The 24,645-nt window shown below is 43.4% G+C and overlaps 1 protein-coding gene across 4 annotated transcripts; it reads left to right on the top strand.

Annotated features, from left to right (window-relative positions):
• Positions 1-612: 612 nt before the first annotated feature.
• On the top strand, positions 613-20,908 carry LOC112236639 (AP-2 complex subunit alpha-2). Of its 4 annotated transcripts, XM_024405225.2 has the most exons (24): positions 613-803; positions 2,091-2,159; positions 3,996-4,138; positions 4,324-4,517; positions 4,700-4,829; positions 5,077-5,178; positions 5,355-5,463; positions 5,609-5,759; positions 5,879-6,047; positions 6,215-6,352; positions 6,528-6,710; positions 11,711-11,808; positions 13,808-14,039; positions 14,414-14,587; positions 14,754-14,924; positions 15,284-15,471; positions 15,617-15,688; positions 15,896-15,978; positions 16,088-16,177; positions 16,325-16,448; positions 16,609-16,725; positions 17,328-17,397; positions 18,308-18,442; positions 19,692-20,908. In XM_024405225.2, the coding sequence occupies exons 1-24, from the start codon at positions 737-739 to the stop codon at positions 19,767-19,769; spliced, it is 3,087 nt and encodes a 1,028-aa protein (XP_024260993.1). In that variant the 5' UTR covers positions 613-736; the 3' UTR covers positions 19,770-20,908. The 4 variants fall into 4 exon arrangements, with proteins under 4 accessions (XP_024260993.1, XP_024260994.1, XP_024260995.1 ...); XM_024405226.2 differs by lacking the exon at positions 15,617-15,688; XM_024405227.2 differs by lacking the exon at positions 14,754-14,924 and having other exon boundaries at positions 614-803.
• Positions 20,909-24,645: the final 3,737 nt, after the last annotated feature.

Here is a 24,645-nt window from a genome sequence, read left to right as displayed (position 1 = left end):
AAATAGGGGTCCATGCTTTAGGAAGAGGAACAGAGATGGGCCCTACCACTGTCTCGAATTATAAGACTGCATCATCATTCATGAAATGGTGCATGATACAACTGCCCCCAGCCCCCACCCAGAGTTTGTGTTTGCATGCAACCATACTCTATTTAACAACAAGATTTCCAAAAGTGGTGACAGCAGCACCACCATGTGAAGGACCAAGGAAACATTTTTTTCAATCTCAACATGGACACACATTTCACACATGAAACTTGTTGAAAATTCTCTCAAAATAAATACATACTGAACAGGCCTGCAAGATACAAAAAAGGGATAACTTGCACATAGATTGTAGTACCATGCAGTCAAAATGACTGAATCCACATAATAAAGTGACATGTATCTGTGTTTATCCGTCAATTTGTTGTTGTTGCTGTCTGTCTCTCTCTCTTGTCTGTCTGCTAGATTATACTAACTAAAAGTATTTCAGAAACAACATTCACCATGCATCAATAACACCAATCACTGTACTTGAAATGAGTGGCCTACTGCACCACTTTTCACGCCCTAGGAATCTTGAGTTGGCTCATTCACTCTAAAAATGCCTGTTCTCTGACGTTTACACATCCTGAGTCCGAGTCTCTACTGGGCATGTCTCCGCCTCTTTAACAGAATCCTACTCCCGAACAACTGAAATAAAGTTTATTGACTGCAGAGAATAGACTAACAAATAAATATCGCGTGGAACAAAATGCCTGCAGTCTCTAAAGGAGATGGAATGCGTGGCCTCGCTGTGTTTATATCGGACATTAGGAACTGTGAGTAGTTGATGTTGACTTGTTGATTAGCAAGCTAACGTTACAGTTCATTTGGGAGGAATGCAAGGCTAGCTATGAAACAAGCTATCCCACGTAAAGGCACACGCGCGCCATGTTTAACTAGCTTGTTACTTAATTAACACAAATAAATAACGCGTGGGTAGTTAGCTAACTACCCAGTTGCCTAGCAAATAGCTATCCTGCCAACGTCAGTTAACGGTACTGTAGCTAACAGAGTTAACAGTTAGCTTGCAAACTGACGTTAGCCATAATAGATAGCCAACGTTAGCTAGATATTGAAGCAAAAATAGCCCGCAAAGGACGGTAGCTAACTCTGTTTTCCTAAACAAACTTCCAACATGTGAAATAAAGGTAAATAGCTAGCTACAGACCGCCAAGTCAAGATTTTACTGTACTAGTTATACTTAGCTAGCTGGTTTAATGTCAAGCTAAGCTAGCTAGTTTAGCAAACTAGCCAATGGGCGTGGGTCACACAGAGTCAGGAAATAAAAAAAATGCCATTCATCATTTTGGCTGGCTAGTGTCACATCGTTGTAGATTGATAATTTACTAATTTTTGGTGCTGTAGCAAACTAGTTACCTCCTACAAATGTTGACTGACTAGCTAACTAATTAGCTACCTTTTCTCTCTAGCAACTAACATCATGCTCTGTGTATTCCTTCGACAATAACAATACTAGTCGCTGGATTGCATACACTACCATCAAAAAACTCAGCTGCAGTGCAGGGTTTTATGGTGGTGGGACTGGAAACTTTCACCTAGACTAGAGCCATTGAAGTCTAAATGTGCTCTGTGAGAAAATTAGTCTATTTAGAGCACTAGTTTCCCTGCGTAAATCCATAGCAGAGACAGTGAAGGTTACCAACTTTCTATAACTTCAATGTAGGTGTGAATGAGGCATGCTACAGAGCCATGCAGAAAAACTGATCCTAAACCATAGGTCTGGGTCTGATCCTCCTGACCCAGGTATGCTCTCCTGACATAAATCCATACCGTAATTTAGACATCTTACTACTAAGACCATTGCTCCTGAAGGGTATCCAATTTATTTCCAGACCTCACCTCCCTAGTTCATGGTGCATAGGCACATCAATACACATACTTTGCAGAAAAGAAACAATCAACAATTTAGCTCAGTCTATGAGTACTGTGGTACAGCCAAACTGTTCCATTCCACAAGTGCTGTCGTTCAGGATTGCAACTGCAGAACTTATGGCCCATACAGGTGACGTTGAACATATAACTTGTTTTATTTTCCATTTCAGGTAAAAGTAAAGAAGCAGAGATCAAGAGAATTAACAAAGAGTTGGCCAACATCCGCTCAAAATTTAAAGGTAAGTCAAGCAAAAGCCCTTAAATCTGGGTGAGAACACACTTTGGTGTCTGATGGTTCCACATAAAGTTTGTGGACACAGACACTAGTCACTTAGATTAATAGTGCCCTCACAGGAGATCACCATGCAGCTACGCTGAATGTCAGAAGTGTTTTCTACCACCTGTTCTATCTAGCCTAAAATAAGTCTGCTGTTCCAAAGTGAAAATGGATAGTGGCTTCAATAAAATCAGGTGACTTGTGTTTTGGTGGGTAGAAAACATGTAGGGCCTACCTGCAAAGTTGCTTTTGATGGGTTTATGGGCCAGCTCATTTTTATCATGAAACAACACATTTGTCTGCCTTCCAAACTGATGGAGTACTTAGACTACCACTGAGGCAGGCTATTTGGTTAAAGAATGACTACCCCTAAAAAGCAACTTCTTATTTGGAATATGTGTTCTAGTGTCAAAATGTACCACATCGTAAATAAGATAATTTTGGTCATGAAATCAGTCTTGTCCAAAACAGAGTTGCGAGATGATTAGATAGTAAAAAAAATATCTCATGGAATGAAGGGTACTGTAAGTTTTCTGTGGTTTGGGTTTATTTTAATCCTGCCCACAGCTGGCAGTACCCAAGTAGGCAAATCATAAATTTGGAGCACAACTGTACATGACCCAATCGTAACACCCATGATCAATTTGGTTTCACATTTGAAATCCCTCTGGGACATGGGACAATATTTTAAAAGGTCAATACCTCCAAATTTCAATGACATAAAATGCACCCACCAACTATAAATTGTATAAATTCATAAAATATTGTGCAATTTACATTGTATAATTTGACGGTCCCTAACTATCCCTAGAGATAGGCTATATAGGTTCAGTGAGGCAGGGAGAAGCTAAAGGGCATAGCCGGACAGGGAGAGTTGTTGAGTCAACTGTTCTGTCAGGAAACTGAGGGGGGCACAGTATGTCAGCAGGCTGGAATCCTTTCCTCTGTTTTCCAGAGGAACTTCCTGTAGAGCTCTACAGAAAATCGTTCATGCTGTTTTTCTCTCTTCTCTTTTTTTCTCTCTGTCTTTCTGTCTTTCTCTCCTTTTCTTTCTCTCTCTACACACATTCATTAAAGGTTTTATGATTGTGATGTAAACATCTTCATGTTTATCTTTCTTTGAACCAAATAATACTTAGTTTATGTGGAAAGTTCATAAACGAGAGAGAGAATTATAGCCTTATTTTAGAGAAACTAATCCTTAATGTGGAGCCCCTCCTAATCTCTCTCATGGGACAAAATCCCACACACAGTGGAGGTGGGGTTCCAGACAGGGGTGGGGGCTCCATTAAACCCCCACTTTCAGGATGCTGTTTCAGCTCTTCATGCTATAATGTGCGTTGGTCTACATGTTTCCTGTAAGCAGCATTGGACATACTTTATTTATTTGTACAACATTCTGAATCCGTCATTATTTTCATTGCACAGCTGCACTCATTTGGCCTCCCACCATTTGCCCTCTTTCACCAAGGTGAAAAAAGTGCTGCACTCAGCTTCCTGTCTTGTGGTGCTGACTCACCCTCTCCTCAACTATAGTCGGTTGTGGGATTGATTTACCTAGCAACGTGGAATGTCATACTTTTATCTATTCCTAAGTGGGTTTCACATTTTGGTTCCCTTTTATAGGAGTGGTTAGCATGTTGCTCTTTTAGAAGGGAAGAACACTAATGCTCCGTGCTCTCAAACACATGTGATCAGTCACGGTGACTTGGCTTGCTTTAAGTATTCTTTCCTTCCATTTTTTTTTGTGCTTCTAAATCTTCATAGTCATGACAATGACCTTTCTGTTTTGCTGCAGGAGACAAAGCACTAGATGGATACAGTAAGAAGAAATATGTGTGCAAGCTGCTTTTCATATTCCTTCTTGGCCATGACATTGACTTTGGCCACATGGAGGCAGTCAACCTGCTCAGTTCCAACAAGTACACAGAGAAACAAATTGTGAGTAGAGAAGTCTTTGAATTTGTTTGTATGATTGTGAGTGGATTAAGTTATGTATCTAATTCTGTTATAAACAGTGTTTTGTCCAATCTATTCTCAAGGTTTATGTTAAGCTATTATGATAACTTCCATTTAATTCCTTTCAGGTTTGATGATAAACGCTTTGTTTCTATCCAAATCCACAGGGTTACCTGTTCATCTCAGTGTTGGTCAACTCAAACAGTGACCTCATCAGCCTTATCAACAATGCTATAAAGAATGACCTGTCCAGCAGGAATCCCACTTTCATGAACCTGGCCTTGCACTGCATTGCCAATGTGGGCAGCAGGGAGATGGCTGAGGCTTTTGCAGCTGAGGTGCCCCGCATCTTGGTGGCTGGGTAAGAAAGGGTAGGGGTGTGGAGCAAACTTAGCCTAATGACCGAGGTACCCTCTCTGTCAGTTTAATGTTTGAGGCTGTAACTTTCAGTCAGGCCTTTTCATAAAAAAAAAAAAAAAAAAGCTATGTGCCAGTTAAGTGATGCTGATGTGCTGTCATAATTTGCCAGGGTTTGTCTTGCAGGGACACTATGGACAGTGTGAAGCAGAGTGCTGCCCTGTGCCTACTGCGTCTCAACAGGACCTCTCCAGACCTAGTGCTCATGGGGGAGTGGACCGCCCGGGTGGTTCATCTGCTTAATGACCAGCACCTGGTATGGACTGCCATGGGGCCAGGGGTTATTGTGCGAGGACTATGGACCTTTGGTTTTAGTGAGGGAGATTTGGATCGGTGTGGAGGAGAGGATTCTTTCACCATGTCTTTCTGTCTTCATTGTTAGGGCTATGTTTGAGCTAAATTAATAGTTTGTAGGTGTGTTGTAGGAGTGTTTGTATATAGTGTAATATTAATGATTAGCTGTTTGTGTGTAATGGCACTTGTATTACTTCCCTTTTGCGCAGGGTGTGGTGACCGCTGCCACCAGCCTGATTACCACACTGGCACAGAAGAGCCCAGAGGACTTCAAAACATCTGTCTCCTTGGCTGTAGCCAGACTCAGCAGGGTAATCATATGGCTGTGTGCAGGACTTTTCTTTCTTCTTCTTTCATCAATATGTCACTTTTTATTTCAGGTTTTGTACTTTTGACCATTGAATATCATTATTAACCTTAGATATTAGTCAGTTGTTTGCTTGAGGCTTAATGTGTTAGTCATGTCTCATGTCCTCCTGTTCTCTAGATCGTCTCTTCGGCCTCCACTGACCTGCAGGACTACACCTACTATTTTGTTGCAGCTCCCTGGCTTTCTGTCAAGCTCCTGCGTCTCCTACAGTGCTATCCTCCGCCTGGTAAGAAGCTGTGTGAGCATGATGGCATGCGTGTTGAGTGTTTGACTGTATGAACATAATATTACTCAGAAAACGGCTGTAGTGTTAACGGGATGAACATAGTTGTGCTTTCATCTGTGATCCCCTTCCTTTCCTGCCCCCTCAGAGGATGGTGCGATCCGGGGCCGTCTGACCGAGTGTCTGGAAACCATCCTGAACAAGGCCCAGGAGCCTCCCAAGTCGAAGAAGGTGCAGCACTCCAACGCTAAGAACGCTGTGCTGTTTGAGGCCATCAGTCTAATAATCCACCATGACAGGTCAGTCCCTCTCCCAGTTGCAGCAGCTACAGAGGACCAATGTATTCAAGAAATGCAGTTTGTATGTGTTGAGTTGAACTGTCTTGGTGACAATGGCACCAATGTCTTTCTCCCAACAGCGAGCCCACTCTGCTGGTGCGGGCCTGTAACCAGCTGGGCCAGTTCCTCCAGCACCGGGAGACTAACCTGCGCTACCTGGCCCTGGAGAGCATGTGCACCCTAGCCAGCTCCGAGTTCTCCCATGAGGCCGTTAAGACACACATTGAGACGGTCATAAATGCCCTCAAAGTACGCTAACACACTTGTACCAGCATTCACAAGCTACATATGCCAATCCTAGTACTCACAGTGTCTTCTTGAGTACATTGTGTATGTATGCCTGTGTCTGTTTTTGTTCCTGTTAATGTGAATGCTTTAGTCCTGATGTTCGTGTTTGACCTGGTTGAATCCTGCAGTCAGAGAGAGATGTCAGTGTGCGTCAGCGTGCTGTGGACCTGCTCTATGCAATGTGTGACCGCAGCAACGCCAAACAGATTGTAGCAGAGATGCTCAGCTACCTGGAGACGGCAGACTACTCCATCAGAGAGGAGATAGTGAGTTCTAACCCAGTATCTAACCATTTCTCTAATAATTTCACCACCCAAAAGTTTATGATAGCTTCATGTTTTAAATGCCACTGAGGTAATTTGGAAGAATACGTTCCACAGAACTAAATAAAAACATGAATGCCATCGTTCTTTGATCTGTTAAGACTACCTCTCACCACAGGTGCTAAAGGTGGCCATCCTGGCAGAGAAGTATGCAGTTGACTACACCTGGTATGTTGACACCATCCTCAACCTGATCCGCTTCGCTGGGGACTATGTCAGTGACGAGGTCTGGTACCGCGTCATCCAGATCGTCATCAACAGAGATGAAGTGCAAGGTTATGCTGCCAAGACAGTGTTCGAGGTGCTTATTTTATTTTTGTGAATAATCTGTCTTTAACCGAGCCATGGGGGAACATCTACCTAACTAATTTTAACCTAATGTTTGTCTGTCTGGATTGACTAATGGTGCTTCTGTTCTGATGTAGGTGCGTTTCCTTAATCATATTAGTTTTAAGCAGTTCACTTCCGTTGCTCATCACAGGCGCTGCCTGTCTGGATGTGACCTGTGAGGTCGGGGATGGAGAGCGTCATTCACTATTCACCACTAAAACTGTCTTTGTCTTCTCAGGGAGGAAACTATGAGCCCGCCTTGTGCTTTGGTACAGCAATATGAGATGACTTAATTCTCTCTTCAGTCTCTCTGCTTGTGTCTGTCTCACTGCCTCTCACTGGTAGGTCACTGTAAGATCCTAAAACAGACACATGCAGACTGCTGCTCCATCCCTCCATCCCAGTTTTGTGGAAGTGTAGTCTTGAGCCCTCCCTCCTCTTCAGTGTCTTTCCTCCTTCATTGCCCGTTATCTCTACCACTGCATCCTCTGACATCAGATACATTGATGTCTACTGCAGATATACATCCTTTCAGAACCAGTGAGACGCCTTCCCACTTTTCCTTTCACCATAGTTTCAGCTGTGTTTTGTTTTAGTTACATTTGTCCCCATGTTCAGACTTGCTACCCCACATACTGGTCTGCCCAGATTGAATCTCAACTTCATGACATACCCATCATGGAAATGCCCTCATGTGCATGTTAAGATCTGCTGACTGATATGTTCTCAGCCCTGTATCCTTCCACTCTGGTAGGGGTTTGTGTGGGATTCGCTTGATACTGTTTTGTTGTGTTGCTCCGAAATCCCCAACCACCCACACACTCCAATCCATTATCCTATTTCATACATAAAGTTGCAGTCAGAAGTTTACATACACCTTAGCCAAATTCATTTAAACTAAGTTTTTGACAATTCCTGACATTTAATCCTAGTAAAAATTCCATGTTTTAGGTCAGTTAGGATCACCACTTTATTTTAAGAATGTGAAATGTCAGAATAATACTAGAGAATAATTTCATTTCAGCTTTTATTTCTTTAATCACATTCCTAGTGGGTCAGAAGTTTACATACACTCACTTAGTATTTGATAGCATTGCCTTTTAACTTGGGTCAAATGTTTTGGGTAGCCTTCCACAAGCTTCCCACAATAAGTTGGGAGAATTTTGGCCCATACCTCCTGACAGAGCTGGTGTAACTGAGTCACGTTTGTAGGCCTCCTTGCTCGCACACGCTTTTTCAGTTCTGCCCACAAACTTTCTATAGGATTGAGATCAGAGCTTTGTGATGGCCACTCCAATACCTTGACTTTTTTGTCCTTAAGCCATTTTGCCATAACTTTGGAAGTATGCTTGGGGTCATTGTCCATTTGGAAGACCCATTTGCGACCAAGCTTTAACTTCCTGACTGATGTTGCTTCAATATATCCACAGAATTTTCCTGCCTCATGATGCCATCTATTTTGTGAAGTGCACCAGTCCCTCCTGCAGCAAAAGACCCCCACTACATGATGCTGCCACCCCTGTGCTTCACGGTTGGGATGGTGTTCTTCGGCTTGCAAGCCTCCCCTTTTTCCTCCAAACATAGCAATGGTCATTATGGCCAAGCAGTTCCATTTTTGTTTCATCAGACCAGAGGACATTTCCCCAAAAAGTACGATCTTTGACTCCATGTGCAGTTGCAAACTGTTGTCTGGCTTTTTTATGACGGTTTTGGAGCAGTGGCTTCTTCTTTGCTGAGTGGCCTTTCAGGTTATGTCGATATAGGACTCGTTTTACTGTGGATATAGATACTTTTGTACCCGTTTCCTCCAGCATCTTCACAAGGTCCTAATGCTGTTCTGGGATTGATTTTCGCACCAAAGAACGTTCATCTCTAGGAGACAGAAGGCGTCTCCTTCCTTAGCGGTATGGCGGCTGTGTGGTCCCATGGTGTTTATACTTGCGTACTATTGTTTGTACAGATGCACGTGGTACCTTCGGGCATTTGGAAATTGCTCCCAAGGATGAACCAGACCTGTGGAGGTCTACAATTGCTTTCCTGAGGTCTTTGCTGATTTCTTTTGATTTTCCCATAATGTCAAGCAAAGACTCATTGAGTATGAAGGTAGGCCTTGAAATACATCCACAGGTACACCTCCAATTGATTCAAATGATGTCAATTAGGTTATCAGAAGCTTCTAAAGCCATGACATCATTTTCTGGAATTTTCCAAGCTGTTTAAATGCACAGTCAACATAGTGTGTGTAAACTTCTGACCCACTGGATTTGTGATACAGTAAGTGAAATAATCTGTCTGTAAACAATCGTTGGAAAAATGACTTGTGTCATGCACAAAGTAGATGTCCTAACCAACTTGCCAAAACTATAGTTTGTTAACAAGACATTTGTGGAGTGGTTGAAAAATGAGTTTTAATGACTCCATCCTAAGTGTATGTAAACTTCCGACTTCAACTGTATACCCAAACTACACGTAAATCTATGTAAGGAATGGATTAAGAATATATACAGTGGGGCAAAGAAGTATTTAGTCAGCCACCAATTGGGCAAGTTCTCCCACTTAAAAAGATGAGAGGCCTGTAATTTTCATCATATGTACACTTCAACTATGACAGACAAAATGAGAAAAGAAAATCACATTGTAGGTTTTTTAATGAATTTATTTGCAAATTATGGTGGAAAATATGTATTTGGTCACCTACAAACAAGCAAGATTTTTGTCTCTCACAGACCTGTAACTTCTTTAAGAGGCTCCTCTGTCCTCCACTCATTACCTGTATTAATGGCACCTGTTTGAACTAGTTATCAGTATAAAAGACACCTGTCCACAACCTCAAACAGTCACACTCCAAACTCCACTATGGCCAAGACCAAAGAGCTGTCAAAGGACACCAGAAACATAATTGTAGACCTGCACCAGGCTGGGAAGACTGAATCTGCAATAGGTAAGCAGCTTGGTTTGAAGAAATCAACTGTGGGAGCAATTATTAGCAATCATCTTTTTAAGTGGGAGAACTTGCACAATTGGTGGCTGACTAAATACTTTTTTGCCCCACTGTATGCATACAGTGCCTTGCGAAAGTATTCGGCCCCCTTGAACTTTGCGACCTTTTGCCACATTTCAGGCTTCAAACATAAAGATATAAAACTGTATTTTTTTTGTGAAGAATCAACAACAAGTGGGACACAATCATGAAGTGGAACGACATTTATTGGATATTTCAAACTTTTTTAACAAATAGAAAACTGAAAAATTGGGCATGCAAAATTATTCAGCCCCTTTACTTTCAGTGCAGCAAACTCTCTCCAGAAGTTCAGTGAGGATCTCTGAATGATCCAATGTTGACCTAAATGACTAATGATGATAAATACAATCCACCTGTGTGTAATCAAGTCTCCGTATAAATGCACCTGCACTGTGATAGTCTCAGAGGTCCGTTAAAAGCGCAGAGAGCATCATGAAGAACAAGGAACACACCAGGCAGGTCCGAGATACTGTTGTGAAGAAGTTTAAAGCTGGATTTGGATACAAAAAGATTTCCCAAGCTTTAAACATCCCAAGGAGCACTGTGCAAGCGATAATATTGAAATGGAAGGAGTATCAGACCACTGCAAATCTACCAAGACCTGGCCGTCCCTCTAAACTTTCAGCTCATACAAGGAGAAGACTGATCAGAGATGCAGCCAGGAGGCCCATGATCACTCTGGATGAACTGCAGAGATCTACAGCTGAGGTGGGAGACTCTGTCCATAGGACAACAATCAGTCTTATATTGCACAAATCTGGCCCTTATGGAAGAGTGGCAAGAAGAAAGCCATTTCTTAAAGATATCCATAAAAAGTGTCATTTAAAGTTTGCCACAAGCCACCTGGGAGACACACCAAACATGTGGAAGAAGGTGCTCTGGTCAAAATTGAACTTTTTGGCAACAATGCAAAATGTTATGTTTGGCGTAAAAGCAACACAGCTCATCACCCTGAACATACCATCCCCACTGTCAAACATGGTGGTGGCAGCATCATGGTTTGGGCCTGCTTTTCTTCAGCAGGGACAGGGAAGATGGTTAAAATTGATGGGAAGATGGATGGAGCCAAATACAGGACCATTCTGGAAGAAAACCTGATGGAGTCTGCAAAAGACCTGAGACTGGGACGGAGATTTGTCTTCCAACAAGACAATGATCCAAAACATAAAGCAAAATCTACAATGGAATGGTTCAAAAATAAACATATCCAGGTGTTAGAATGGCCAAGTCAAAGTCCAGACCTGAATCCAATCGAGAATCTGTGGAAAGAACTGAAAACTGCTGTTCACAAATGCTCTCCATCCAACCTCACTGAGCTCGAGCTGTTTTGCAAGGAGGAATGGGAAAAAATGTCAGTCTCTCGATGTGCAAAACTAATAGAGACATACCCCAAGCGACTTACAGCTGTAATCGCAGCAAAAGGTGGCGCTACCAAGTATTAACTTAAGGGGGCTGAATAATTTTGCACGCCCAATTTTTCAGTTTTTAATTTGTTAAAAAAGTTTGAAATATCCAATTAATGTTGTTCCACTTCATTATTGTGTCCCACTTGTTGTTGATTCTTCACAAAAAAATACAGTTTTATATCTTTATGTTTGAAGCCTGAAATGTGGCAAAAGGTCGCAAAGTTCAAGGGGGCCGAATACTTTCGCAAGGCACTGTATATGTCAGAGCGGCATTGAACTAAGATACAGTGGCATAGTATAGAGTACAGTATACACATTTGAGATGAGTAATGCAAGATACAGAGACATTATTAAAGTGGCTAATGTTTCATTTCCTTAAAGTGGCCAGTGATTCCTAATCTATGTCTATAGGCAGCAGCCTCTGATGTGCTGGAGATGGCTGTTGTCAGTGGTGTAGTATAGAATACACTTAGGTTGTATATACTGTATTGTATGTAAACTTCTGACTTCAACTGTAACTCTGACTCTCTTTCATTTCCACAGGCACTCCAGGCCCCAGCCTGCCATGAGAACCTGGTAAAGGTCGGAGGGTACATTCTAGGGGAGTTTGGGAACTTGATAGCAGGAGATTCAAGGTCAAGGTTAGTAACCAATCAATGCCATATATTTCAGTGATCTACTGTTATTCTCAGTTGGAGACAGTGGAGGCTGCTGAGGGGAGGACGGCTCATAATAATGGCTGGAATGGTATCAAATGCATGGTTCCATGTGGTTTATTCCATTACATTGTCTCCATTCCAGCAATTACGTACCGTCCTACCCTCAGCAACCTCCAGTGGTTGGAGAAATGTACAGTCAATAATATCCTTTGGAGTAGAGGTCGACCGATTTAATCGGAATGGCTGATTAACTAGGGCCGATTTCAAGGTTTCATAACAATCGGTAATCGGCATTATTGTGCACCGATCATGGCCGATTTACATTGCACTCCACGAGGAGACTGCGTGGCAGGCTGACTACCTGTTATGCGAGTGCAGCAAGGAGCCAAGGTAAGGTGCTAGCTAGCATTAAACGTACCTTTATAAAAAACAATCTATCTTAACATAATCACTAGTTAACTACACATTGTTGATGATATTACTAGTTTATCTAGCTTGTCCTGCATTGCAAATAATCGTTGCGTTGTCTGTTCATTTATCATTGAATCATAGCCTGCTTCACCAAACAGTGATTTAACAAGCGCATTCGCGAAAAAAGCACTGTCGTTGCACCAATGTGTACCTAACCATAAACATCAACGCCTTTCTTAAAATCAATACACAAGTATATATTTTTAAACCTGCATATTTAGTTAATATTGCCTGCTAACATGAATTTCTTTTAAGTAGGGAAATTGTGTCACTTCTCTTGCGTTCTGGGTAACAGAGTCAGGGTATATGCAGCAGTTTGGGCCGCCTGGCTCGTTGCGAACTGTGAATACTATTTCTTCCTAACAAAGACGGCCAACTTCGCCAAAAGGGGGATGATTTTACAAAGCGCATTTGCGGAAAAAAACTATCGTTGCACGAATGTACCTAACCATAAACATCAATGCCTTTTCTTAATATCAATCAAATATTTTTAAACCTGCATATTTAGTTAAAAGAAATTCATGTTAGCAGGCAATATTAAACTATGGAAATTGTGTCACTTCTCTTGTGTTCATTGCACACACAGTCAGGGTATATGCAACAGTTTGGGCCACCTGGCTTGTTGCGAACTAATTTGCATTCATTCCAACAGCACTTTCCTGCGTTTGCCAGCAGCTCTTCGTAATGCTTCAAGCATTGCGCTGTTTATGACTTCAAGCCTATCAACTCCTGAGATTAGGCTGGTGTAACCGATGTGAAATGGCTAGCTAGTTAGCGGGGTGCGCGTTAATAGCGTTTCAAACATCACTCCCTCTGAGACTTGGAGTAATTGTTCCCTTTCCCCGTGCCTTTTGTGGAGAGATGGGTAACGATGCTTCGAGGGTGGCTGTTGTCGATGTGTTCCTGGTTCAAGCCCAGGTAGGGGCGAGGAAAGGGAAGGAAGCTATACTGTTACACTGGCAATACTAAAGTGCCTATAAGAACATCCAATAGTCAAATGTATATGAAATGCAAATGGTATATAGAGAAATAGTCCTATAATTCCTATAATAACCTAAAACTTCTTACCTGGGAATATTGAAGACTCATGTTAAAAGGAACCACCAGCTTTCATATGTTCTCATGTTCTGAGCAAGGAACTTAAACGTTAGCTTTTTTACATGGCACACATTGCACTTTTACTTTCTTCTCCAACACTTTGTTTTTGCATTATTTAAACCAAATTGAACATGTTTCATTATTTATTTGAGGCTAAATTGATTTGATTGATGTAATATATTAAGTTAAAATAAGTGTTCATTCAGTATTGTTGTAATTGTCGTCATTACCAATAAATACAAAAAAAAAAATTTAATCGTCCGATTAATCGGTATCGGCTTCTTTTTTTGGTCCGCCAATAATCGGTCTTCGGTGTTGAAAAATCACCATCAGTCGGCCTCTACTTTGGAGCTGAGAACAGACGTCACTCACTGTGTGTCATCCACTGTTCCTTCTTGCTCTAACTCCTTAGTCCACTCATCCAGTTTGACCTGCTCCACTCCAAGTTTCACCTGTGCTCGGTGCCCACCCGGGCTTTGCTGCTCTCAGCCTACATCAAGTTCATCAACCTGTTCCCTGAGGTGAAGGGCACCATCCAGGAGGTGTTGCGCTCAGACAGCCAGCTCCGCAACGCAGACGTTGAGCTACAGCAGCGTGCTGTGGAGTACCTGCGCCTCAGCTCTATCGCCAGCACTGACATACTGGTCGGTGACATTCCACCCTGCCTTTGTGCCATTATAAGCCTGATTGATTGCATTTATTAGATCATTAAAAGTAGTATTATGCTCTGCTGGAGACATTGCATGCATAAAAAAATTAAGCCTGACTTCTTATTTCCATTGTGGTCCTCTGGCAGCAAGCTAGCAGTTGGGCAAGATTGACACTTTTACTTTTAATGTATTTAAAAACAGTTTTATATTACACTTAGCTGTTTAGCGTTTAATTGTTCAGAATACATCCCACAAAAAATCTTTGTTGGTAGATAGACTGTAATTCAGAAAAGGACACTGTAGAGCCTCCAGTTCCTCCACCTCAGGTCATGCTCTTCATTCCCCATTTATTCTGTGCTCCCCTCAAGGCCACGGTGTTGGAAGAGATGCCTCCCTTCCCTGAGAGGGAGTCATCTATACTGGCCAAACTCAAGAGGAAGAAGGGACCAGGAAACCTGCATCCCGATTTGGATGAGAACCGCAAAGAACGCAGTGCCAATGGGGGTACTGCAGACCATAGCAGCACTACCTCAAATGCTAAGGTATTACTGTTGTCATGTGTTGTTTACTTATTAGAGCCTCCTATTTCTGTCCTTTCAGTCTGTACATTTCCTATTTTTCTGTCCTGGTGTTTTCTGCTCTTTTCCGTAACTGTCCTCAGCTCTCTCGTTCTGTCCTGCCTTCACTGTTTCTTCCTCTGTTCATTAGAGCTCTCCTCTCTCGTTTGTTGGGGATCTTCTGGCCCCCGCCTCGACCGCACCCCCCACCAACCGGCCACGTCCGGTCTCTTCTTCCTACCTCCTGCAGGCCCCCCTCACCCCCATTCCCCCCCAGGCCTCTGCTGTCCCTGTGCTGCTTTCTGCTGGGCCCCTCTTTCAGGTTCTGGATGCTCATGCTGGGTTTTTCACTTGTCACTTCCCTAACCTTAGTACACTGTCCTAACAACATCATGTAATCTGATCTGCTCACAGAATAAAGACAATTCCAGATGCTAAGATGACGCATTGCTTTTGTGTGAGCTTGATAACTTAAGAGTATATACTGCTAGGTATTTACAGATCATTTTTATTTTTGAATCCTAATTATAGATTCTCCCACAGAGGTTTGTTTTGTTTTGCATGGTGTGTGTGTGTTGCACTGCTCTGTACTTTCATCAACGTAAGACCAATTGGGGCGGTTGATTGGTTCAGATCTTGAACTTCCGGAGTGAAGTAATTGTGACCGTTACCTCTCCTAAGGTGGCCGCGTCCCCCACTCCCTCCACAGACCTGCTTGGCCTGGGCAGCACCATCACCACTCAAAATTCTGCCCCTCCTGCCTCCAAGGGGACAAGCCTGCTGGTGGATGTCTTCTCTGAAAACATAGCAGCCTTTCCTGTAGAGACACCAGTGGCAGTGGGGCCTGTTGCAGATGAGAACTTCTCCAGGTAAGAGGAAGAGGGGGTCAAATATCAGAGGGAGGGAGGGGCTTTTTAACTGCATTGATCCGTCATGGAGCTTACTAAAAACCTGGTGTGAATGTGCTCCTCTTGCCCTTTACATTCTCGCTGTGCATCTCACTCTTGGCTTCAGTTTCCTGCCGAATACTCCACAAGTAGCATATGCCAACGCTACTCTGCCCATTGCAGAGGAACCTGAAGACAAGTAAGAGACGTGATCAGTGGAGTTTGTTCAAAACACTTGCATGCTCACAGCAGATTGCACTGGTGAAAGGGACATTAGTTACATCCCTACTGTACACTGGGGGACTCTTGGCATATTTGTTGGAATCCAATCCTGGCAGTCAATACAGTTCATTAACCCCAAGATACCAGATATGAGATGCTTACCACTTGCGCCATTCCCTTCCAGGTTTGTTTGCAAGAACAATGGTGTCCTATACGAGAACCAGCTCCTCCAGATTGGCCTGAAGTCTGAATTTAGACAGAATTTGGGTGAGTAGGCCTCAGCAAAAATACATATGCACCTAAGTGTGATTATGGTCAGGTTTTGACCATTAGATCTTAGGGTTTATTTAATTATCTTTTTTTTTTCAACGTACAGGTCGGATGTATGTGTTCTTTGGTAACAAGACATCAACCCAGTTCATGAATTTCGCTGCCTCTGTGGTCTGCCAAGATACTCTGCAGGCTCATATCCTTTACTAGAAGCTGTTATGTCGTTTTCATCAATCATTTCCGAATGCTGTTTTAATAAATCCCTCCCAGTTTATATTATGTATTGTTTAGGGGTGGCCATTTACTGCTCCCTATTGTGCCTTTTTCTTAACTGTTTCCCTACAACTGAATGTCCATGCCAAGCCTGCAGACCCCACTGTGGATGGGGGTGCACAACTCCAGCAGATACTCAACATTGAGTGTATGTCTGACTTTGTGGATGCACCTGTGCTCAACATTCAGTTTAGGTAAGAACTTATTTTCTTCCTTTTATATGCTTTTATAATACATTGCATATTGGAGTTTGTTTCAGGGTGCAACTATTTGCTAGATTGGTGATAAATGTTTGCATGAATGTTGTTGGAAATGCTACGTTATTGAGTGTTTTACTCTTGTTTCTACCCACAGGTACGGGGGAACTCTCCAGAACGTTGCTGTTAAACTGCCTATTACGTTAAACAAGTTTTTCCAGCCTACAGAGATGACATCGCAGGACTTCTTTCAGCGCTGGAAACAACTTGGAGCGTAAGGAGACCTATCTCTGCTATATGCTTGGTCATATATGACATGTTTTTCTCTTTTGATATGCACACAGTATTCCCTCTGACAATGTGCCAGTCTACTCTTCCTCATATTCCGAGGACACAAAAGGGTTCGTTCATTCAGATTGGCCTGCATGTGTAAATATTGATATAAATAGTGTGTATTGTCTCCTACTGTATATTTAAATATGAAGGAAATGCCAACAGAATAGGTACACAGTGTCTTGTGAAATTATTCCATTATAGCTTGAGCAACATTGCCAAGAGAAATAGATCAATGTTTCCCTAGGAGTGTGCAGTCTGTGGCGACTATTAAACAATTCACTGGTATTCCAGAAAGCGCTTCTTCCAAATATTGATTTATGTAGGTGGTATAGGTCAGTGAAATACATCTTAGTCTAATGCATTTTAATTAAATGCAACTAAATGTGAAAATTGTGCAACAACGTCAAAACGTTCACATGGAAATACATTGATCTATTTTCCATCATTCAGCAACAAGGTGAAAACCTAGTGTAGTTACACATCCTTAACAGCTGAGGGTGAAACTGCCAGAGGTATGTGACTGACTTTCTCTACCCACAGCCCTCAGCAAGAGGTACAAAAGATTTTCAAAGCAAAGCATTCCATGGATACAGAGGTTACCAAAGCCAAGGTGAGATCCCTTTATGATTAGAATTGCTATGGAGATTTTGTCTTGACTTGTGTTTTTGTTGTTGATAGAAATGAAAGACGGAAGTGAAGAAACTGAATGAAGGTCACCCTGACTTCACTAGCAATACTGTGTAACATGCTGACCACACTTCCTGCGTGGCATGGACTCTACAAGGTGTTGAGCGTTGCAAAATTAAAAAAATTTGGGGGGTGTAGTAGCCATTTGACTAGCTGTTCAGGAGTGTTATGGCTTGGGGGTTGAAGCTGTTTAGAAGCCTCTTGGACCTGGACTTGACACTCCGGCACCGCTTGCCGTGCGGTAGCAGAGAGAACAGTCTATGACTAGGGTCGCTGGAGTCTTTGACAATTTTTAGGGCCTTCCTCTAACACCGCCTGGTATAGAGGTCCTGGATGGCAGGAAGCTTGGCCCCGGTGATGTACCGGGCTGCACGCACTACCCTCTGTAGTGCCTTGTGGTCGGAGGCTTAGCAGTTGCCATACCAGGCGGTGATACAACCCATCAGGATGCTCTCGTTGTTGCAGCTGTTGTCGGAGTAGAGAACACACAATTTTGTGTGACTCAAAATTCTACAAAGATCCAGGAAGAAAATAACCTTCTGCATTTCATGTAAAATAACAACCCAATGTTTATATCCCAGGACAAATTAGCTAGCAACAGCAAGCTAGCTAAATGTCCATGAATGTTTCATGTGTTTCGACCTGTCCCCAAATTAATATAGTTGATTCAGAGTTTGTTTTGATATTTCAACATGCGTGTCCTGATCGCATCTGGTGTGAGTTGACAAAATCAATATGCGCGTGATGACGCACGCGTGCCCGGTCTAGTCAGCATGTTGGGCTGTGTTGTCGATAGTCTTAACCTTGATTTGGTGTCTGTTTTTGTTTTCCAGATAATGGGGTTTGGTGCTGCTTTGCTGGACGGGGTAGATCCAAACCCCTCCAACTTTGTGGGCGCTGGTGTCATCCATACAAAGACCACCCAGGTTGGCTGCCTCTTGAGACTGGAGCCTAATACTCAAGCACAGGTATGTAGACCTCACCTCCCTCCAGTGAGAATTACTCTCCACCCCAGTACCCTGTCACCAACTCTTTCCTCAAACAACTCTTTTTCAATATCCAGACAAGGTATTTGACCCACCTATTTCAAATCAAATTGTATTTGTCACATGCGCCGAATACAACAGCTGTAGACCTTACAGTGAAATGCTTACTTACAAGCCCTTAACCAATAATGCTGTTTTAAGTTAAAAAAATAATCATTAAAGAGCAGACGTAAAATAACAATAGCGAGGCTATATACAGCGGGTACCGGTACAGAGTCAATGTGTGGGGGCACCGGTTAGTTGTGGTAATATGTACATGTAGGTAGCGTACCGCTTGCCGTGCGGTAGCAGAGAGAACAGTCTATGACTGGGGTGGCTGGAGTCGTTGACAATTTTTAGGGCCTTCCTCTGACACCGACTTGTATAAAGGTCCTGGATGGCAGGAAGCTTGGCCGCAGTGATGTACTGGACCGTACGCACTAACCTCTGTAGTGCCTTGCGGTCGGAGGCCAAGCATACCAGGCAGTGATGCATCCAGTCAGGATGCTCTCAATGGTGCAGCTGTATCATTTCTTTTGAGGATCTGAGGACCCATCCCAAATCTTTTCAGTCTCCTGAGTATAGGCTTTGTTGTACCCTCTTCACGACTGTCTTGGTGTGTTTGGACCATGATAGTTTGTTGGTGATGTGGACACCAAGGAACTTGAAGCCCTCAACTTGCTCCACTACAGCCCCATTGATGAGAATGGAGGTGTGCTCGGTCCTCCTTTTCCTCTAGTCAGCAATCATCTCCTTGAAGGAGAGGTTGTTTTCATGGCACCACATGGCCAGGTCTCTGATCTCAGCCTATAGGGAGGTCTCAACATTGTCGGTGATCAGACCTACCACTGTTTTGTCATCGGCAAACTTAATGATGGTGTTGTAATGATGGTGTTGGAGTCGTGCCTGTCCATGCAGTCATGAGTGAACAGGGAGTACAGGATAGGACTGAGCATGAACCCCTGAGGGGCCTCTGTGCTGAGGATCAGCGTGGCTGTTGTGTTGCTACCTACCCTCACCACCTGGGTGCGATCCGTCAGGAAGTCCAGGATCTAGTTGCAGAGGAAGGTATTTAGTCCCAGGGTCCTTAGCTTAGTGATGAGCTTTGAGGGAACTATGGTGTTGAACGCTGAGCTGTAGTCAATGAACAACCTTCTCACCTATTTAACCCCTCTCTCTCTTATTTTTTCAGATGTACCGCTTAACACTAAGGACAAGCAGAGATACTGTGTCGCAGCGCCTGTGTGATCTGCTCTCAGAACAATTCTGAACTGCTTTCAGATCAGGTCTTCTTAACTGATATACTACAGAGCTGTACAAGCTCCCCCTGCCACTTGTGAAGACACCACATGGTTCATTACAAACAGGTCACACTTATCCTTCCCGTCTGTCTCATTTAAATTGGAATTGATACAGTGTACAGTGTAAATTCTTTTTTATATTTGACTTATTATAAATGTACATCAAATGACTTTCACTCACTACTAATATTTCACTGAGTTAAATCTGCCTTATGTCCATGTGCGCACAGAATATTTACGGCTTTGCTTTTGTTGTGGAAAAAGCTTAGTCCTCTCCCTGTTCTTTTAAAGACATATTGACTGGAAGAATTGGAGTTCATGGGAGTTCACTGGCAAGAAAATGCCTTAATTGTCTGACCCTCTTTTCCAACTGAGCAATTATTGTGTCCATAGATGTTCCTATTTTGTGTTTCAGATCCAGGGTTACAGTTACACAAGCATACATGAAAAGATGTCGTCTTATTTAGTTCTAAGGATGAAAGCTGTCTTCTCTTACCTGAAAACAAGCCCTGTCCCTGAACACGTCATGACCCTATTGCAAACCCTAGCCATTGTGTATGATTTTTTTGTGTATGGGGATAAGATTTTAAATTGCAGCGGTCATTATGTAGATATTAAGGGACTGTTATGAGAAATTATCTTCTTGCTAGTAATGTGTGTGTGTGTGTGTGTGCTTATGTTCAAAAACAAACCACTAAGGAATTAAGTGGTGGCATTATATTCAAATATGCATACAATTGTGTGTCCAACCAAAGTTGTTCTCTGTCCCAAATCAGGGGGTTATTCGTATCTAAATATGTCTCTCGGACATGTTTTGTATCGAATTAAATATATATTTTTTAAAGATAGGCCATTTAATAGAGCACTGAATAACTATACGTGTACACAACGCCCAATTTACAACAGGGTTTCTTGATGCCTGTGGCCTTTGCAGTCGTATGGCTGTTGGCTGTCTAGTTTAACTTGTAGGTACATACTGAATCACTTCCTGTCCTCCCAGTGCCTAAGTTATATGGGTTAAAAACTATATATGTATCAACGGCCAAGGCTTCTCTGCTCCCAATGATATTACATGTGTTGCCAATTAAAGTTGATTATGTCACTTTTACTCTTTTGACCTAGATATGTCCTATTGTTGAAGTGCTAATGCACGAGGAGCCAGTGTTTGGAGGATATATTGGCACAGGTGTTGTTAGGTCCGAGGCGAAGTCGAGGGCTGGCAAACCGTGCCAATATCCTCCAAACACCGGCTTCGAGGGCATTATCACTTTTATACAACAGGTTAACAACATTTTCAAATAATGATTGACATATTTTGATTAAAAAGGTTATTTTTATGAATTTATTCATACTATTTCATCCTTCCACAAAATATACACTGCTCAAAAAAAATAAAGGGAACACTTAAATAACACAGCCTAGATCTGAATGAATGAAATATTCTAATTAAATACTTTTTTCTTTACATAGTTGAATGTTCTGACAACAAAATCACACAAATTATCAATGGAAATCAAATTTATCAACCCATGGAGGTCTGGATTTGGAGTCACACTCAAAATTAAAGTGGAAAACCACACTACAGGCTGATCCAACTTTGATGCCTTATGTCCATGTGCGCACAGAATTTTTACGGCTTTGCTTTTGTTGTGGAAAAAGCTTAGTCCTCTCCCTGTTCTTTTAAAGACAAGTCAAAATGAGGCTCAGTAGTGTGTGTGTGGCCTCCCTACAATGCCTGGGCATGCTCCTGATGAGGTGGCGGGTGGTCTCCTGAGGGATCTCCTCCCAGACCTGGACTAAAGCATCTGCCAACTCCTGGACAGTCTGTGGTGCAACGTGGCGTTGGTGGATGGAGCGAGACATGATGTCCCAGATGTGCTCAATTGGATTCAGGTCTGGGGAACGGGCGGGCCAGTCCATAGCATCAATGCCTTCCTCTTGCAGGAACTGCTGACACACTCCAGCCACATGAGGTCTAGCATTGTCTTGCATTAGGAGGAACCCAGGGCCAACCGCACCAGCATATGGTCTCACAAGGGGTCTGAGGATCTCATCTCGGTACCTAATGGCAGTCAGGCTACCTCTGGCGAGCACATGGAGGGCTGTGCGTCCCCCCCAAAGAAATGCCACCGCCAAACCGGTCATGCTGGAGGATGTTGCAGGCAGCAGAACGTTCTCCACGGCGTCTCCAGACTCTGTCACGTCTGTCACATGTGCTCAGTGTAAACCTGCTTTCATCTGTGAAGAGCACAGGGCGCCAGTGGCGAATTTGCCAATCTTGGTGTTCTCTGGCAATTGCCAAACGCCCTGCACGGTGTTGGGCTGTAAGCCCAACCCCCACCTGTGGACGTCGGGCCCTCATACCACCCTCATGGAGTCTGTTTCTGACCGTTTGAGCAGACACATGCACATTTGTGGCCTGCTGGAGGTAATTTTGCAGGGTTCTGGCAGTGCTCCTCCTGCTCCTCCTTGCACAAAGGCAGAGGTAGCGGTCCTGCTGCTGGGTTGTTGCCCTCCTACGGCCTCCTCCACGTCTCCTGATGTACTGGCCTGTCTCCTGGTAGCGCCTCCATGCTCTGGACACTACGCTGACAGACACAGCAAACCTTCTTGCCACAGCTCGCATTGATGTGCCATCCTGGATGAGCTGCACTACCTGAGCCACTTGTGTGGGTTGTAGACTCCATCTCATGCTACCACTAGAGTGAAAGCACCGCCAGCATTCAAAAGTGACCAAAACATCAGCCAGGAAGCATAGGATCTGAGAAGTGGTCTGTGGTCACCACCTGCAGAACCACTCCTTTATTGGGGGTGTCTTGCTAATTGCCTATAATTTCCACCTGTTGTCTATTCCATTTGCACAACAGCATGTGAAATGTATTGTCAATCAGTGTTGCTTCCTAAGTGGACAGTTTGATTTCACAGAAGAGTGATTGACTTGAAGTTCCATTGTGTTGTTTAAGTGTTCCCTTTATTTTTTTTGAGCAGTGTAGTTACATCACAAATCTAGGGTTGCTACCTAAGCCGGCTGGTCGTTAGTTCTATCGGTTTGGTTGCCAGACCCAGTTCAGTCGTTTTGTTCTGTATCTATGGACGTGACCCAGTTGTTCGTTCTAAATGTTCCATTGCAATACTGGCTGGCAACGTTCTTCTCCTTTGCTTGCTACCTAGCCAACTACGGCTAACTTACTGTCACGTCAAAAAGTGCTGCCAGATTAACATTTGTTTTCAAATCAAATTTTATTTGTCACATACACATGGTTAGCAGATGTTAATGCGAGTGTTTTACCTTTAAAGGTCAGTTAAGAACAAATTCTTATTTTCAATGATGGCCTAGGAACAGTGGGTTAACTGCCTGTTCAGGGGCAGAACGACAGATTTGTACCTTGTCAGCTCAGGGATTTGAACTTGCAACCTTCCGGTTACTAGCCCAATGCTCTAACCACTAGGCTACCCTGCCGCCCCGAGTGTAGCGAAATGCTTGTGCTTCTATTTCCGACAATGCAGTAATAACCAACGAGTAATCTAACCTAACAATTCCACAACAACTACCTTCTACACACAAGTGTAAAGGGATGAAGAATATGTACATAAAAATATATGAATGAGTGATGGTACAGAACGGCATAGGCAAGATGCAGTAGATGGTACAGAGTACAGTATATACATATGCGATGAGTAATGTAGGGTATGTAAACATTAAATTAAGTGGCATTGTTTCAAGTGGCTAGTGATACATGTATTACATAAAGATGGCAAGATGCAGTAGATGGTATAAGGTACAGTATGAGATGAGTAATGTAGGGTATGTAAACATTAAATTAAGTGGCATTGTTTCAAGTGGCTAGTGATACATTTTTACATCAATCTTTCCATTATTAAAGTGGCTGGAGTTGAGTCAGTATGTTGGCAGCAGCCACTCAATGTTAGTGGTGGCTGTTTAACAGTCTGATGGCCTTGAGATAGAAGCTGTTTTTCAGTCTCTCGGTCCCTGCTTTAATGCACCTGTACTGACCTCACCTTCTGGATGATAGCGGGGTAAACAGGCAGTGGCTCGGGTGGTTGTTGTCCTTGATGATCTTTATGGCCTTCCTGTGACATCGGGTGGTTTAGGTGTCCTGGAGGGCAGGTAGTTTTCCCCCAGTGATGCGTTGTGCAGACCTCACTACCCTCTGGAGAGCCTTACGGTTGTGGGCGGAGCAGTTGCCGTACCAGGCGGTGATACAGCCCGACAGGATGCTCTCGATTGTGCATCTGTAAAAGTTTGGGAGTGCTTTTGGTGACAAGCCAAATTTCTTCAGCCCCTGAGGTTGAAGAGGCGCTGCTGCACCTTCTTCACCACGCTGTCTGTGTGGGTGGACCAATTCAGTTTGTCCCTGATGTGTACGCCGAGGAACTTAAAACTTACTACCCTCTCCACTACTGTCCTGTTGATGTGGATAGGGGGGTGCTCCCTCTGCTGTTTCCTGAAGTCCACGATCATCTCCTTTGTTTTGTTGACGTTGAGTGTGAGGTTATTTTCCTGACACCACACTCCGAGGGCCCTCACCTCCTCCGTGTAGGCCTTCTCGTCGTCGTTGGTAATCAAGCCTACCACTGTAGTGTCATCTGCAAACTTGATTATTGAGTTGGAGGCGTGCATGGCCACGCAGTCATGGGTGAACAGGGAGTACAGGAGAGGGCTCAGAACGCACCCTTGTGGGGCCCCAGTGTTGAGGATCAGCGGGGTTGAGGAGATGTTACCTACCCTCACCACCTGGGGGCGGCCCGTCAGGAAGTCCAGTACCCAGTTGCACAGGACGGGGTCGAGACCCAGGGTCTCGAGCTTGATGGTGAGTTTTGGTT

This window comes from Oncorhynchus tshawytscha, linkage group LG12, assembly GCF_018296145.1.
Source record: "Oncorhynchus tshawytscha isolate Ot180627B linkage group LG12, Otsh_v2.0, whole genome shotgun sequence".
Lineage (NCBI taxonomy): Eukaryota > Metazoa > Chordata > Actinopteri > Salmoniformes > Salmonidae > Oncorhynchus > Oncorhynchus tshawytscha.
This window is presented reverse-complemented; position numbering and strand designations above follow the sequence as displayed.

Coding starts and splice junctions, on each gene's coding strand:
- LOC112236639 (XM_024405225.2), top strand. CDS start 737: ATGCCTGCAGTCTCTAAAGGAGATGGAATGCGTGGCCTCGCTGTGTTT. Junction 804..2,090: donor TATATCGGACATTAGGAACT/GTGAGTAGTTGA, acceptor TTTCCATTTCAG/GTAAAAGTAAAGAAGCAGAG. Junction 4,139..4,323: donor AGTACACAGAGAAACAAATT/GTGAGTAGAGAA, acceptor CCAAATCCACAG/GGTTACCTGTTCATCTCAGT.